Source organism: Hyperoodon ampullatus (genome assembly GCF_949752795.1).
Source record: "Hyperoodon ampullatus genome assembly, chromosome: 6".
Lineage (NCBI taxonomy): Eukaryota > Metazoa > Chordata > Mammalia > Artiodactyla > Ziphiidae > Hyperoodon > Hyperoodon ampullatus.
The window spans coordinates 60,126,205-60,142,886 of record NC_136919.1 but is presented as its reverse complement, the minus strand read 5'-3'; the positions used below and the strand labels follow the sequence as shown (position 1 = coordinate 60,142,886).

At 36.7% G+C, this 16,682-nt stretch overlaps 1 protein-coding gene across 1 annotated transcript in view; it reads left to right on the top strand.

Annotated features, from left to right (window-relative positions):
* The window catches only part of CNTLN (centlein), a gene marked incomplete at both ends in the record, with an annotated part of 349,797 nt that overhangs the window by 247,482 nt on the left and 85,633 nt on the right, over positions 1 to 16,682 (top strand). The window contains 2 exons of the mRNA XM_079706500.1: positions 10,127 to 10,217; positions 10,299 to 10,522. Of these exons, the coding sequence (XP_079562626.1) occupies positions 10,127 to 10,217; positions 10,299 to 10,522 (315 nt within the window). The remainder of the gene's footprint in view (positions 1 to 10,126; positions 10,218 to 10,298; positions 10,523 to 16,682) is intronic.

The window sequence follows — 16,682 nt, the reverse complement described above, 5'->3', positions numbered from 1 at the left end:
AGGTTTATTCCTAGATATTTTATTCTTTTTGTTGCAGTGGTAAATGGGAGTGTGTTCTTAATTTCACTTTCAGATTTTTTATCATTAGTGTATAGGAATGCAAAAGATTCCTGTGCATTAATTTTGTATCCTGCTACTTTACCAAATTCATTGATTAGCTCTAGTAGTTTTCTGGTGGCATCTTTAGGATTTTCTATGTATAGTATCATGTCATCAGCAAACAGTGACAGATTTACTTCTTTTCCGATTTGGATTCCTTTTATTTCTTTTTCTTCTCTGGTTGCTGTGGCTGAAACTTCCAAAACTATGTTGAATAATAGTGGAAAGAGTGTGCAACCTTTTCTTGTTCCTGATCTTAATGGAAATGGTTTCAGTATTTCACCATTGAGAATGATGTTTGCTGTGGGTTTTTCATATATGGCCTTTATTATGTTGAGGTAAGTTCCCTCTATGCCTACTTTCTGGAGAGTTTTTTCATAAGTGGTTGTAGAATTTTGTAAAAGGCTTTTTCTACATCTAATGAGATTATCATATTTTTTAACATCTTTTTTGGAGTATAATTGCTTTATAGTCCTTTATGCTTTATAATTGCTTTATACTACTTTATATTGCTTTATGGTGTCTTAGTTTCTGCTTTATAACGAAGTGAATCAGTTATACATATACATATGTTACCATATCTCTTCCCTCTTGCGACTCCCTCCCTCCCACCCTCCCTATCCCACCCCTCTCGGTGGTCACAAACCTCAGAGCTGATCTCCCTGTGCTATGCGGCTGCTTCCCACTAGCTATCTCTTTTACATTTGGTAGTGTATATATGTCCATGCCACTCTCTCACTTTGTCACAGCTTACCCTTCCCCTTCCCCGTATCCTCAAGTCCATTCTCTAGTAGGTCTGTGTCTTTATTCCCATCTTCCCCTAGGTTCTTCATGACTTTTTTTTTTCTTAGATTCCATATATATGTGATAGCATACGGTATTTGTTTTTCTCTTTCTGACTTACTTCACTCTGTATGACAGACTGTAGGTCCATCCACCTCACTACAAATAACTCAATTTCGTTTCCTTTTATGGCTGAGTAATATTCCATTGTGTATATATGCCACATCTCCTTTATCCATTCATCTGTTGATGGATACTTAGGTTGCTTCTATGTCCTGGGTATTGTAAATAGAACTGCAGTAAACATATTGTTACATGACTCTTTTTGAATTATGGTTTTCTCAGGGTATATGCCCAGTAGTGGGATTGCTGGGTCGTATGGTAGTTCCATTTGTAGTTTTTTAAGGAACCTCCATACTGTTCTTCATAGTGGCTGTATCAATTTACATTCCCACCAACAGTGCAAGATAGTACCCTTTTCTCCACATCCTCTCCAACATTTATTATTTCTAGATTTTTTGATGATGGCCATTCTGACTGGTGTGAGATGATGTCTCATTGTAGCTTTGATTTGCATTTCTCTAATGATTAATGATGTTGAGCATTCTTTCATGTGTTTGTTGGCAATCTGTACATCTTCTTTGGAGAAGTGTCTATTTAGGTCTTCTGCCCATTTTTGGATTGGGTTGTTTGTTTTTTTGTTATTGAGCTGCATGAGCTGCTTGTAAATTTTGGAGATGAATCCTTTGTCAGTTGCTTCATTTCCAAATTTTCTCCCATTCTGAGGGTTGTCTTTTGGTCTTGCTTATGGTTTCCTTTGCTGTGCAAAAGCTTTGAAGTTTCATTAGGTCCCATTTGTTTATTTTTGTTCTCATTTGCATTTCTCTAGGAGGTGGGTCCAAAAGGATCTTGCTGTGATTTATGTCATAGAGTGTTCTGCCTGTGTTTTCCTCTAAGACTTTGATAGTTTCTGGCCTTACATTTAGGTCTTTAATCCATTTTGAGCTTATTTTTGTGTATGGTGTTAGGGAGTGTTCTAATCTCATACTTTTACATGTACCTGTTCAGTTTTCCCAGCATCACTTATTGAAGAGGCTGTCTTTTCTCCACTGTATATTCTTGCCTCCTTTATCAAAGATAAGGTGACCATATGTGCGTGGGTTTATCTCTGGGCTTTCTATCCTGTTCCATTGATCTATATTTCTGTTTTTGTGCCAGTACCGTACTGTCTTGATTACTGTAGCTTTGCAGTATAGTCTGAAGTCAGGGAGCCTGCTTCCTCCAGCTCCATTTTTTGTTCTCAAGATTGCTTTGGCTATTCGGGGTCTTTTGTGTTTCCATACAAATTGTGAAATTTTTTGTTCTAGTTCTGTGAAAAATGCCAGTGGTAGTTTGATACGGATTGCATTGAATCTGTAGACTGCTTTGGGTAGTAGAGTCATTTTCACAATATTGATTCCTCCAATCCAGGAACATGGCACATCTTTCCATCTATTTGTATAATCTTCAATTTCCCTCATCAGTGTCTTATAATTTTCTGCATACAGGTCTTTTGTCTCCTTAGGTAGGTTTATTCCTAGATATTTTGTTCTTTTTGTTGCAATGGTAAATGGGAGTGTGTTCTTAATTTCACTTTCAGATTTTTCATCATTCGTGTATAGGAATGCCAGAGATTTCTGTGCATTAATTTTGTATCCTGCTACTTTACCAAATTCATTGATTAGCTCTAGTAGTTTTCTGGTGGCATCTTTAGGATTTTCTATGTATAGTAAGTATCATGTCATCTGCAAACAGTGACAGCTTTACTTCTTTTCCAATTTGGATTCCTTTTATTTCTTTTTCTTCTCAGATTGCTGTGGCTAGAACTTCCAAAACTATGTTGAATAAGAGTGGTGAGGGTGGGCAACCTTGTCTTGTTCCTGATCTTAATGGAAATGGTTTCAGTTTTTCACCCTTGAGGACGCTATTGGCTGTGGGTTTGTCATATATGGCCTTTATTATGTTAAGGAAAGTTCCGTCTATGCCTACTTTCTGCAGGGTTTTTATCATAAATGGGTGTTGAATTTTGTTGAAAGCTTTCTCTGCGTCTATGGAGATGGTCATATGGTTTTCCTCCTTCAAATTGTTAATTTGGTGTATCACGTTGATTGATTTGCGTATGTTGAAGAATCCTTGCATTCCTGGAATAAACCCCACTTGATCATGGTGTATGATCCTTTTAATGAGCTGTTGGATTCTGTTTGCTAGTATTTTGTTGAGGATTTTTGAATTTTTTTTATCAGTGATATTGGCCTGTAGTATTCTTTCTTTGTGACATCTTTGTCTGGTTTTGGTTTCAGGGTGATTGTGGCCTTGTAGAATGAGTTTGGGAGTGTTCCTCCCTCTGCTATATTTTGGAAGAGTTTGAGAAGGATAGGTGTTAGCTCTTCTCTAAATGTTTGATAGAATTCGCCTGTGAAGCCGTCTTGTCCTGGGCTTTTGTTTGTTGGAAGATTTTTAATCACAGTTTCAATTTCAGTGCTTTTCATTGGTCTGTTCATATTTTCTACTTCTTCCTGGTTCAGTCTCGGCAGGTTGTGCATTTCTAAGAATTTATCCATTTCTTCCAAGTTGTCCATTTTATTGGCATAGAGTTGCTTGTAGTAATCTCTCATAATCCTTTCTATTTCTGCAGTGTCAGTTGTTACTCTTTTTCATTTGTAATTCTATTGATTTGAGTCTTCTCCCTTTTTTTTCTTGATGAGTCTGGCTAATGGTTTATCAATTTTGTTTATCTTCTCAAAGAACCAGCTTTTAGTTTTACTGATCTTTGCTATTGTTTCCTTCATTTCTTTTTCATTTATTTCTGATCTGATCTTTATGATTTTCTTTCCTTCTGCTAACTTTGGGGGTTTTTTGTTCTTCTTTCTCTAATTGCTTTAGGTGCAAGCTTACATTGTTTATTTGAGATGTTTCCTGTTTCTTAAGGTAGGATTGTATTGCTATAAACTTCCCTCTTAAAACTGCTTTTGCTGGGCTTCCCTGGTGGCGCAGTGGTTGGGAGTCCGCCTGCCGATGCAGGGGACACGGGTTCGTGCCCCGATCCCGGAGGATCCCACATGCCGCGGAGCGGCTGGGCCCGCGAGCCATGGCCGCGGAGCCTGTGTGTGTCCGGAGCCTGTGCTCCGCAACGGGAGAGGCCACGGCAGTGAGAGGCCCACGTACAGAAAAAAAAAAAAAAAAAAAAAAAAAAAAAAACTGCTTTTGCTGCATCCCATAGGTTTTGTGTCATCATGTCTCCATTGTCATTTGTTTCTAGGTATTTTTTTATTTCCTCTTTGATTTCTTCAGTGATCAGTTCGTTATTAAGTAGTGTAATGTTTAGCCTCCATGTGTTTGTAATTTTTACAGATCTTTTCCTGCAATTGATATGTAGTTTCATAGCGTTGTAGTCAGAAAAGATACTTGATACAGTTTCAATTTTCGTAAATTTCCCAAGGCTTGATTTGTGACCCAAGATATGATCTATCCTGGAGAATGTTCCATGAGAACTTGAGAAAAATGTGTATTCTGTTGTTGTTGGATGGAATGTCCTATAAATATCAATTAAGTCCTTCTTGTTTAATGTATCATTTAAAGCTTGTGTTTCCTTATTTATTTTCATTTTGGATGATCTGTCCATTGGTGAAAGTGGGGTCTTAAAGTCCCCTACTATGATTGTGTTACTGTTGATTTCCCCTTTTTTGGGTGTTGGTATTTGCCTTATGTATTGAGGTGCTCCTATGTTGGGTGCATTAGTATTTACAATTGTTATATCTTTTTCTTGGATCGATCCCTTGATCATTATGTAGTGTCCTTCTTTATCTCTTTTAATAGTCTTTATTTGAAAGTCTATTTTGTCTGATATGAGAATTAGTACTCCAGCTTTCTTTTGGTTTCCATTTGCATGGAATATCTTTTTCCATGCCCTCACTTTCAGTCTGTATGTGTCCCTAGGTCTGAAGTGGGTCTCTTGTAGACAGCATATATATGGGTCTTGTATTTGTATCCATTCAGCCAGTCTGTCTTTTGGTGGAAGCACTTAATCCATTTACATTTAAGGTAATTATCGATATGTATGTTCCTATTCCCATTTTCTTAATTGTTTTGAGTTTGTTACTGTAGGTCTTTTCCTTCTGTTGTGTTTCTTGCCTAGGGAAGTTCCTTTAGCATTTGTTGTAAAGCTGGTTTGGTGGTGCTGAACTCTCAGCTTTTGCTTGTCTGTAAAGGTTTTAATTTCTTCATCAAATCTGAATGAGATCCATGCTGGGTAGAGTAATCTTCATTGTAGGTTTTTCTCCTTCATCACTTTAATTATGTCCTGCCATTATTGCAAATAATGTTGCAATGAATATTCTTGTAAATGTCTTCCACTGTACTGGTATGGATTTGTCTGTAATTAAATCCCTAGGGGGTAGAATTGGTGCACCATAGACTGTGTTTCTACGATTTTTGGTAATTCGGCTATTTTCCAAAGTGTTGTACCCACCAATAGGCTGTAAACATTTTTACTGCTTCTCATCAACATTTGTTATATTAGTCCTTATCTCAGCCACTTTTGTTTGTATGTTGAGGTATATCATTGTGGGTTTAGTTTACATTGTATGATTACTAATAAAGTGTTGAATAATACTTTCTTACAATTATTGACCATTTGGAATTCTTCAGTAAATTGCTTCCTCAGCTCTCTGCCATTTTACAAATGAGTTGTCTGTCTTTTTCTTATTCATCTGTAGGAGTTCTTACATATGCTACATATGAGCCTTATGTTAATTATATACAATGTAGATATCTTGCCCTACTCCATGCTATGCCTTTTCACTCTTTTTATTGGAATCTTTTGGGGAATAGAACATCATAATTCTAATGTGGTCAAATTTAGCAATTTTTTTCCTGTATGAATAACACTTTTTATGTTTTCTGTAATTATTTTCTACCTACTTCAACTTAGATATTCTTATACTACCTTACTTGTTATCTTTTTCTATATCATCTGATTTACTGTTTTGATTTTTATGTCTGTCTGGCATTGATTTTTGCATGTGATGGATGATAGGCATTAAGCTTTATACTTTGCTCCACTGTGTTCAACAGCACCAACTTGCTGTAAATCACACGTGCATATACATGCTGGTATGTCTCTAGACTTTTTCTTCTGTTCCATCAGTATATTTATCTATACCATAGTGTCCCATTACGGTTATTGTATAGTATTCTTGATTTATAATAGAGCACGTCTCCCACCTTGTTTTCTTTCAAGAGTCTCTTCAGTATTCTTGGTCCTTCGCTCTTTAGAATCAGCTTCTCACAAACAATTCTTTGGGATTTTGTTAGGGACTGTATAAATATAAATTTAATAGTAAAACTATGAGAAGACTCTGAAAGGTGGAGAGGAGACACACCAGGTAGGGATCTCAGCACTGGAAGAACATGGTTGGTGAGTTCTCTGGGTTTTCATTTTGCCTGACATATCCTGGCTTGGGTACTGGAGAAACCTGCAACTTGGAAATGCCAATTGGTTAGATGATAAAAGCCACCTGTAAAACCCTGTTCTCTCTAGTCAAAGGACTAGGAAATGGACAGCCCAGTAAGACAGAAAACTTTTACACAATAACTGTACTACTCTAGCCGAACACCACAGAAAAAATTGCAACCCTACCGCTACCCCCACCAGTAAAGACCTAGTGGGGAACCTACACTTTCACTTTCACCTGGCTATAAGAAGGCATCCCTCCTCCTTCTAACAGGACCCGGTGAGGGGCCAATGGTAATGACTCCCTCCATTTATGTCATTAGAGACCACATGGGGAGCTGGACATCTACCTCTATCCAGCAATAAAGAGATGCCCCTTTCGTTTCCTAGCAGAGTTCCTCTAGATTTCAGAGGTGAAGTGCAGAAATTCGGACTTTCATAACCTCGCATATCTATAAAGCCTCCCACACCCTCCACGCTGTGTCAAGAGAGGCCAAGTTAGGAGCAGAAACAAAGTCATGCTCCACTTCCCAACCAGGGTGGTATTAGCAGAGGTCTGTGGGGAGCCTGAACTTTCACCCCCACCAAGAGTAATGAGGTGCCCCTCCCCAACCAGGGTGTCAGCAGAGACTGGACTTCTATCCCCAACGGGCGGTAATGAGGTGGTCCTCCTTGCCCCATGAGTGTGGCATCAGAGGAAGCCTGCTAAAACAAAAGATTTAAATAAGATATGGAGTCTTGAAACATAATACCCAAAATGTCCAGGATATAACTGAAAATCACTCATTATACCTAGCAACCAGGAACACCTCAACTTGCATGAAAAAAAGGAAACAACAGAAGGTAACAGCAAGATGACATAGACAATCAGATTACATGACAGCACTTTAAAGTAGCTGTCATTGAAAATGCTTCAACAAGCATTTACAAACAGGTTTGAAACAAATGAAAAAATAGAACATCTCAAGAATGAAATAGAAATTCTCATCAATGAAATAGAATATATAAAAAAGAACCAAATGGGAAATTTAACCAAAAAATAAGATAACTATTTTGTGTCTGCCCCACAGAGGATGTCATCATTCCCCACCACTCAATTTGATGTCAAGACTGGTGACACCAAACACCCACCAAGAGGGGAAAAAAGGTTTAATACTTACATAATGGAATGTAGAACCTAGAAGTGGCTCCACAAGTATGAAAAACAACTGATTTTTGAAAAGTGTGCAAAAGCAGTTCAATAGAGGAAGGATAGTCTTTTCAACAAATAGTGCTGGAACAATTGGAGGTCCCTAGGCAAAAAAAATAAACCTATACCTAAACCTCACACCTTATGCAAAAATTAACTTGAAATAGATCACAGATATAAGAGTAAAACAAATTATAAAACTTTCAGGAGGAGCCATACAAGAAAATCTCTGGGAGTTAAGACTTGCTGAAGAGTTTTTAGACATGTTATCAAAAGCATGATCCCTAAAAGTAAACATCAAATTTTGACTTCATCAAAAATTAAGAACTTTTGCTTTGTGAAAGACCCTATTAAGAGGATTAAAAAGACACACTACAGACTGGGAGGAAGTATTTATAAATCATATATTTGACAAAGGACTGATATCTTGAATATATAAGGATTTTGTTAAAGCTCAACAGTAGAAAATCAAACAATCCAAGTAGAAAACAGGCAAAAGACATGAACAGACATTTCACTGAAAAGAATAAATATATGGCAAATACACACACATAAAGATGTTCAACATCATTAACCATTAGGGAAATGCAAATTAAGACCCTGATGAGATACACATCTGTTAGAACACTTAAATAAAAAATAGCGACAATACCAAGTGCTAACAAGGATGCAGAGAAACTGGATCTCTTATGTAGTGCTTGTGTGAATATAAAGTGGTATAACACTCTGGGAAACAATAGGCAGTTTCTTTAAAAAAAAATTAATCATATGCTTACCATACAACCCAGCTCTCTTGCTCTTGGACACTTATAGAAATGAAAATTTATGTTTACCTAAAAAACTTGTACATGAATGGTCATAACAGCTTTATTTTTAATAGCTAAAAACTGCAATGACCAAAATTTTCTTTAATAGCTAAATGGTTAATCAAACTATGATACATCAATACCATAGAATACTACTCAGCAATAAAAAAGGTACAGGCTATTGCTATATACAGTGCCCTAGCTTTGTGACTTCTAATTTCTCATCTGGAGCTAGGGCCTAGGCTTTCTTTCCTTTCCTCCTATATTCTGCTTTGGTATTTAAATGGAATTTCAAGGTCACAAGGGATTATGAGTTGTCCTGTATTTTGCTAGCCACTTTGCTTGTCACTTGTCTCTCTGGATTCTTTTTTTTTTTTTTGGCTGCACTGCACAGCTTGTGGGATCTTAGTTCCCTGAGATTGAACCTGGGCCCCCAGCAGTGAAAGCCTGGAATCGTAACCACTGGACCGCCAGGGAAATCCCTCTGAATTCTTGCTTTACTTTATTTTTGGCCTCAGAATTTCCCTTAACACTTTGTCATGTTTGAAACATGCTTTAAGTGTGCTTCCTTCAAAGTATAAGAATATTTCTGGATTTCTGATCAGTAATAATACTGGAAATAGAAGCCTCTTTTTTATTTTAGGTCCAGTTAATTTGATATCAAGTCTGGTAACTAATATTGGTAATTTGATCGTTCTATTTTGGATGTTTTTATTGTTGTAGATACATGACCAGCACATAATATTAACTGAATCTTAATAAGGGAGTGAAACATTTAAAAATCTATCTTATATACTGGTTCTGAAGACAAGTTCAAATGAGATATTTAATGAAACATAGTTCATTTAAAGGAAAGTAATTCGTTTAAAGGAAAACCCTATCTTAGTTAGAAGTTTCTGGTATTTGTGTTAATAAATCAGTTCTATTACTTTAGGGCCATGCCTTATGTATAATATAGTATAGATTATGTATCTGTTGATATAAAATATATGGCTCATTGTCAAAGTAACATTTGGTCAAATTTATTTTTTCCTTCCATTTTTATTATAATTATTTATATGTTCCTGAATTGGGTTGTTTGAAAAAAATTCCTTTTTTTAAAGAAATAGTTTTCTAGGTTGATATTTTTCCTATTTCCCGGGCAATAAATTCTTAAACATATTTTATTATTAGGGTTTATAATATTTTGAAACATATTCCTATTTAAATTTTTGTTTTGGGAAAGCTTTTATAGATTGGTGAAACAGTTTGGAACGAAAGTCAACATGGCTTCATTTTATTTAGTCTCAGTGCATTGGAATGTCATGAGGAAAAGATACAGATTCAAGGAAAGTTACTTTATTATCATCAACATTATTTTAGCTTCATTTGTCAGAAGGGATTTGTCATTCTACAATGGAGAACAGTATTTGAGAAAAGGAACTAGATTCCCAGAGAATACGTTATTAAATATAGTTATTTTATTTTTGTCACTTTTACTATTTTTGCTCCTAGCTTTTTAAACTGTTCATAGGTTAAATTTCTACTACTTTTGGGTTCATTTTTGTATTTTCATCTTCTACCTGCTAGGTCAACGTTAGTGCACGTATTATGTTCATTTATGAGTTCTTGGCATCAATTATAGAATTTTATTGTCCAGACTTCTTTTTTAACTCTGCACAAATATGTTTTTAAGTAAAGAAATATTATATAGTATGTTGGTTCACTTGAAATTGTTATTGAGTAATAATCTAATTTTTGTGAAACTTTCAAATTTAGAATTATTTTCACAAGAATGCCAAAAACCCAACTTTTCAAAAGAAGAATAGTAATATTCAAAAGAGTTCACATACGACAGGTCCTACCAGAGGTAAGAATACATATGAAATTAACAATGTCTTTTTAATTTAATGAGATTTTTAAAAAAATTATTAACATTATTTTTATATAGTTAACAGAGAAAACTGGAAAAATATAACAGCCCAGAAGTCAAATAGCAGTATTATTTTATTACGAGAACGTATAGTATCCTTGCAACAACAGAACAGTGTACTTTTGAATGCCAAAAAAGCAGCAGAACTGTCTATTAAAGAATATAAAGAAGTCAATGAAAAGCTCCTTCACCAGCAGCAAGTGTCTGATCAGCGGTTTCAAACAAGCAGACAGACAATAAAGGTAAAGGGAACTTTACAAATAAATTACAGTAGACTATATTATAAAAATGAATATTTTGTTTTACTTGTGTTGTTTGGTTCATATTTGTGTTAGACATGTCTATGAGTTTAAAAATTTCCCAGACACTGCTAACTGATGAGATGTTTAATATCTAGATTTCTTAAACAAGGTCTTATTAAGAACTCCAAATCTTTTGACAAGTACTTACTAGAATTCCTTTTCCACTTAGTTTTTTTCTTTACCTTAACATTTTTATGTGATATTTATTCTGTTATATCTTAGATTTTAAAAGCAAGCTCCATAAATTCATTTACCTCGCCCATTTGCCCATGTCTAAAACTTTCCATTTATCATTATAAATCACATTATTAACTAGTAATTGCCCCAGCTCTTCTTTGCAAATACTAATATAAAATGTGAAGATTTTAATATAAATATCTATATTAATGTGTACCTGTATCATATATATTTTTACTCAGGTGAGTTGAGTTTTCTGTAACAATTTTTAGACACAGTATACCTTACTGCTGGTTATCATAATTTAATCTTAAAGCAAATAAAAAAGAAAAGATTATTCCTTAAGTCTCTATTCTTTTTAAAAATTTTTTATTGAAGTATAGTCGATTTACAATGTTGTGTTAATTTCTGCTGACAGCAAAGTGACTCAATTATACATATATATTCTTTTTCATATGCCTTTCTGTTATGGTTTTATCACAAGGTATTGAACGTAATCCCTGTGCTATACAGCAGGACCTTGTTTATCCATCCTGTATATAATAGTTTGCATCTACTAATCCCAAATTCCCAATCCTTCCTTTCCCCACCCCTCCTCCCCCTTGGCAGCCACAAGTTCTCTATGTCTCTGAGTCTCTTCTGTTTCATAGATATGTTCATTTGTGTTGTACTTTAGATTTCATATATAAGTGATATCATATGGTATTTGACTTTCTCTTTCTGACTTCTCTTAGTATGAAAATTCCTAGGTCCAACTGTGTTGCTGCAAATGGCATTATTTCATTCTTTTTAATGGCTGAGTAATATTCCAGTGTGTGTTTTTGTGTGTGTGTGTGTACCACATCTTCTTTATCCATTCATCTGTCAGTGGACATTCAGGTTGTTTCCATGTCTTGGCTATTGTAAATAGTGCTGCTCTGAACATAGGGGTGCATGTATCTTTTTGAATTATAGTTTTGTCTGGGTATATCCTCAGGAGTGGGATTGCTGGATCATATGGCAACTCTATTTTTAGTTTTCAGAGGAACCTCCGTACTATTTTCCATAGTGGTTACAACAATGTACATTCCCACCATCAGTGTAAGAGGATTCCCTTTTCTCCACACCCTCTCCAGCATTTGTTATTTGTAAATTTTTAATGATGGCCATTCTGACTGGTGTGAATTGGTACCTCATTGCAGTTTTGATTTACATTTCTCTAATAATTAACAATGATGAGCATCTTTTCATGTGCCTATGAGCCATCTGTATGTCTTCTTTGGAGAAATGTCTACTTAGGTCTTCTGCCTTTTTTTTTTTTTTTTTTGCTGTACGCGTGCCCCTCACCGTTGTGGCCTCTCCCGTTGTGGAGTACAGGCTCCGGACGCACAGGTCCAGCAGCCATGGCTCACGGGCCCAGCCGCTCCGCGGCATGTGGGTCCTCCCAGACCAGGGCACGAACCCACGTCCCCTGCATCGGCAGGCAGACTCTCAACCACTGCGCCACCAGGGAAGCCCTTCTGCCCTTTTTTGATTGAATTTTTCTTTGTTGTTGTTGTTATTGAATTGTATGATCTGTTTGTATATTTTGGAAATTAAGCTTCTGTTGGTCGTACCATTTGCAAATATTTTCTCCCAGTTGTTAGGTTGTCTTTTCGTTTTGTTTATGGTTTCCTTTGCTGTGCAAAAGCTTGTAAGTTTGATTAGTTCCCAATATTATTGTTTATTTTTGCTTTTATTTCTGTTGCCTTGGGAGACTGCTTAAGTGTCCATTCTTAAAGGTATTTGTGTGTATAAGGAATGATTTGTTGTTTACACAGAAGTAATATTTTCATCATTCTAGAAAATAATTTTTAAACCACTATCACACATAATTTTAAATTATAAATTCCCTACTTCCAATATCTAGTGCTTTGATTCAAGCAATGATTAGAAATGTTTTACTTATAAAAGATTAGTGGTATACTAGTTGTACTAACAGGAACTGTGTTTGGCCTTTATTCCAAGAGTGGACTTATACCCAGTCTTGACCCATGTTCCACACTTACACTGGAAGTTACTTTCTATGATCTGGTTTTTATAAATGTATTAAGACTTGTTTTGTGACCTAACATATAGTAGATCTTGGAGAATGTTCCATTTGCACTTGATAAGAATTTGTATTTTGCTGTTGTTGGGTTGAGTGTTCTATATATATCTCTTAGGTGTAGTTGGTTAATACTGATGTTCAACTCTTCTTTTGTTGCTGGTTTTCTGTTCAGTTCTGTCAGTTACTGAGAGTGAGGTAAATGAAGTATCAATTATTGAGAGTGGGTAAAATCACCCTCTATTATTATTTTTGGCAGTAACTTTAATGAAACATAATTCACATACCAGACAATTCTATCATTTAATTCAGTGGTTGTTTCAATATGGACAAAGCTGTGCAACCATCACCAAAATCAATTTTAGAACATTTTCATAACGTCAAAAAGAGACCCTGAACCCTTTGCTATCATCCTTCCATTTCTCCATCTCTCTGAGCCCTAGGCAGTCACTAATCTACATTCTGTGTATTTGGATTTGCATATTCTAGACATTTAATACAAATGGAATCGACAATATATGGCCTTTTGTGTCTGGCTTCTTTCACTTAGCATAATGTTTTCAAAGTTCATCCATGTTGTAGCATATATCACTATTAGTGTAAGGACTTTGAAAATTTACTCTTCCATAAAAACAATGGAAAAAAGGGCAAAAATTGTTGAGAATCAACATTTTCATAACACTGGGTACAGAACCAAGTCTTCTAAGGGTTAATGTAATACTCCTAAGGGAATTAATAGATGGTTCAAGGAAGTTACAGGTTTTCTAAGCTCTGAATTCCTTATCTTTAAAAAGATTGAAGATCGGGCTTCCCTGGTGGCGCAGTGGTTGAGAGTCCGCCTGCCGATGCAGGGGACGCGGGTTCGTGCCCCGGTCTGGGAGGATCCCGCATGCCGCGGAGCGGTTGGGCCCGTGAGCCATGGCCGTTGAGCCTGCGCGTCCGGAGCCTGTGCTCCGCAATGGGAGAGGCCACAGCAGTGAGAGGCCCACGTACAGCAAAAAAAAAAAAAAAAAAAAAAAAAAGATTGTAGATCAAGCAGAAGTATTTTACATGAAAACTATAAAGCATTTCATAGAGACTCTCTGTGCACATTAGGGATCACTTACAATTCTTCAGTGAAACTCTGGAAATTAACCATACTTGCAAGGATCTAAGGAGTGTTTATTCAAGAAAAACAAATGTGTCTAGATAAGAACAGAAAACTTTGATGGAACAGGCATTTTAATTTGTCCCAGCTCAGCAGTAGCCTTGGAAAAATAATAGTGCATGTTCCCCATACATCCTGGCAGCTACCAGAAGAAGCAGAATGGAACTGGAGCTCCTTGTAAGCCTCATTCCCAATTAATTGTCATTATTTGCTCTATCCATTGGTTCTCTGGAAGACCCCAGAGACTCTGATCTCATTCAGTGTGGACAGCTCTCTTCTTGGCAGGGAGGGGTTGGTGGATGGGGTTGTCAGCTACAGTACAGGCAAGTGTCTTAACTTCAGGTTGCCTGAGGTGATGGATTCCAGTTTACGTCAAACAATATATTAACCAAATAGCTTGAATGGGGAATGAGATGCCCATAAGAGTTTTGAAAGGCTCTGACATATTCTTGGGAATCTAGAGGACACATGCATTCATAGAGCTATGTGCATGCTCAGAAAAGAAATGAGAAAGCCCAATCTCTTGCCTTTATCTTACTTTAAGACACCATATAAGAAGACAGTCAATGTTAAGGCAGTATTATTCATAGCAGCATTATTAATAATAGCCAAAAGGTAGAAACAACTGAAATGTCCGTTTGTTAGTGAGCGGATAAACAGATTGTGATATATTCATACAAGGAATATTATTAAATCACCAATATTAGTGAAATATTGACACACAATATAACATGAATGAATCTTAATTTTTTCTTTTTTTTGGCTGTGTTGGGTCTTCGTTGCTGCACGCAGGCTTTCTCTAGTTGTGGCTAGCAGGGGCTGCTCTTCATTGCGGTGCACTGGCTTCTCACTACGGTGGCTTCTCGTTGCGGAGCACAGGCTCTAGGTGTGCAGGCTTCAGTAGTTGTGGGTCGTGGACTCAGTAGTTGTGGGTCGTGGGCTCAGTAGTTGTGGCTCACGGGCTCTAGAGTGCAGGCTCAGTAGTTGTGGCATGCAGGATCAGTAGCTCTGCAAGATGTGGGATCTTCCTGGACCAGGGCTCAAACCCATGTCCCCTGCATTGGCAGGCAGACTCTTTTATTTATTTTTTCATATCTTTATTGGACTATAAATGCTTTACAATGTTGTGTTAGTTTCTGCTGTACAACAAAGTGAATCAGCTATATGTATACATATATCCCCATATCCCCTCCCTCTTGAGCCTCCCTATCACACCCCTCTAGGTCATCACAAAGCATCAAGTTGATCTCCTTGTGCTATGCAGCAGCTTCCCACTAGCCATCCATTTTACATTTGGTAGTGTATATATGTCAGTGCTACTCTCTCACTTCATCCCAGCTTCCCCTTCCCACCCTGTGCCCTCAAGTCCATTCTCTACGTCTGTGTCTTTATTCCTGCCCTGCCACTAGGTTCATCAGTACCGCTTTTTTCAATTCCATATATATGGGTTAGCATACGATATTTGTTTTTCTCTTTCTGACTTACTTCACTCTGTATGACAGATTCTAGGTCCATCCACCTCACTACAAAAAACTCAATTTCATTCTTTTTATGGCTGAGTAATATTCCATTGTATATATGTGCCACATCTTCTTTATCCATTCATCTATTGATAGACATTTAGGTTTCTTCCACGTACGGGCTACTGTAAATAGTGCTGCAGTGAATATTGTGGTACATGTATCCTTTTGAATTATGGTTTTCTTGGGGTATATGCCCAGTAGTGGGATTGCTGGGTCATATGGTAGTTCTATTTATAGTTTTTTAAGGAACCTCCATACTGTTCTCCATAGTGGCTGTATCAATTTACATTCCCACCAACAGTGCAGGAGAGTACCCTTTTCTCCACACCCTCTCCAGCATTTATTGTTTGTAGATTTTTTGATGGTGGCCATTCTGACCACTGTGAGATGATACTTCATTGTAGTTTTGATTTGCATTTCTCTAATGATTAGTGATATTGAGCATTCTTTCATGTGTTTATCGGTAATCTGTATACCTTCTTTGGAGAAATGTCTATTTAGGTCTTCTGCCCATTTTTGGATTGGGTTGTTTGTTTTCTTGATATTGAGCTGCATGAGCTGCTTGTATATTGGGGAGATTAATCCTTTGTCAGTTGCTTCATTTGCAAATATTTCTCCCATTCTGAGGGTTGTCTTTTCATCTTGTTGAAGGTTTCCTTTGCTGTGCAAAAGCTTTAAGTTTCATTAGGTCCCATTTGTTTATTTTCGTTTTCATTTCCATTTCTCTAGGAGGTGGGTCAAAAAGGATCTTCCTGTGATTTATGTCATAGGGTGTTCTGCCTATGTTTTCCTCTTAAGAGTTTTATAGCGTCTGGCCTTACATTTTAGGTCTTTAATCCATTTTGAGTTTATTTTTGTGTATGGTGTTAGGTTGTGTTTTAATTTCATTCTTTCAGATGTGTCTATCCATTTTTCCCAGAACCACTTATTAAGGAGGCTGTCTTTTCTCCACTGTATATTCCTGCCTCCTTTATCAAAGATAAGGTGACAATATGTGCATGGGTTTACCTCTGGACTTTCTATCCTGTTCCATTGATTATATTTCTGTTTTTGTGCCAGTACCATACTGTCTTGATTAGTGTAGCTTTGTAGTATAGTCTGAAGTCAGGGAGCTGGATTCCTCCAGCTCCGTTTTTCTTACTCAAGATTGTTTGGGCTATTCAGGGTCTTTTGTGTTTCCATACAAAT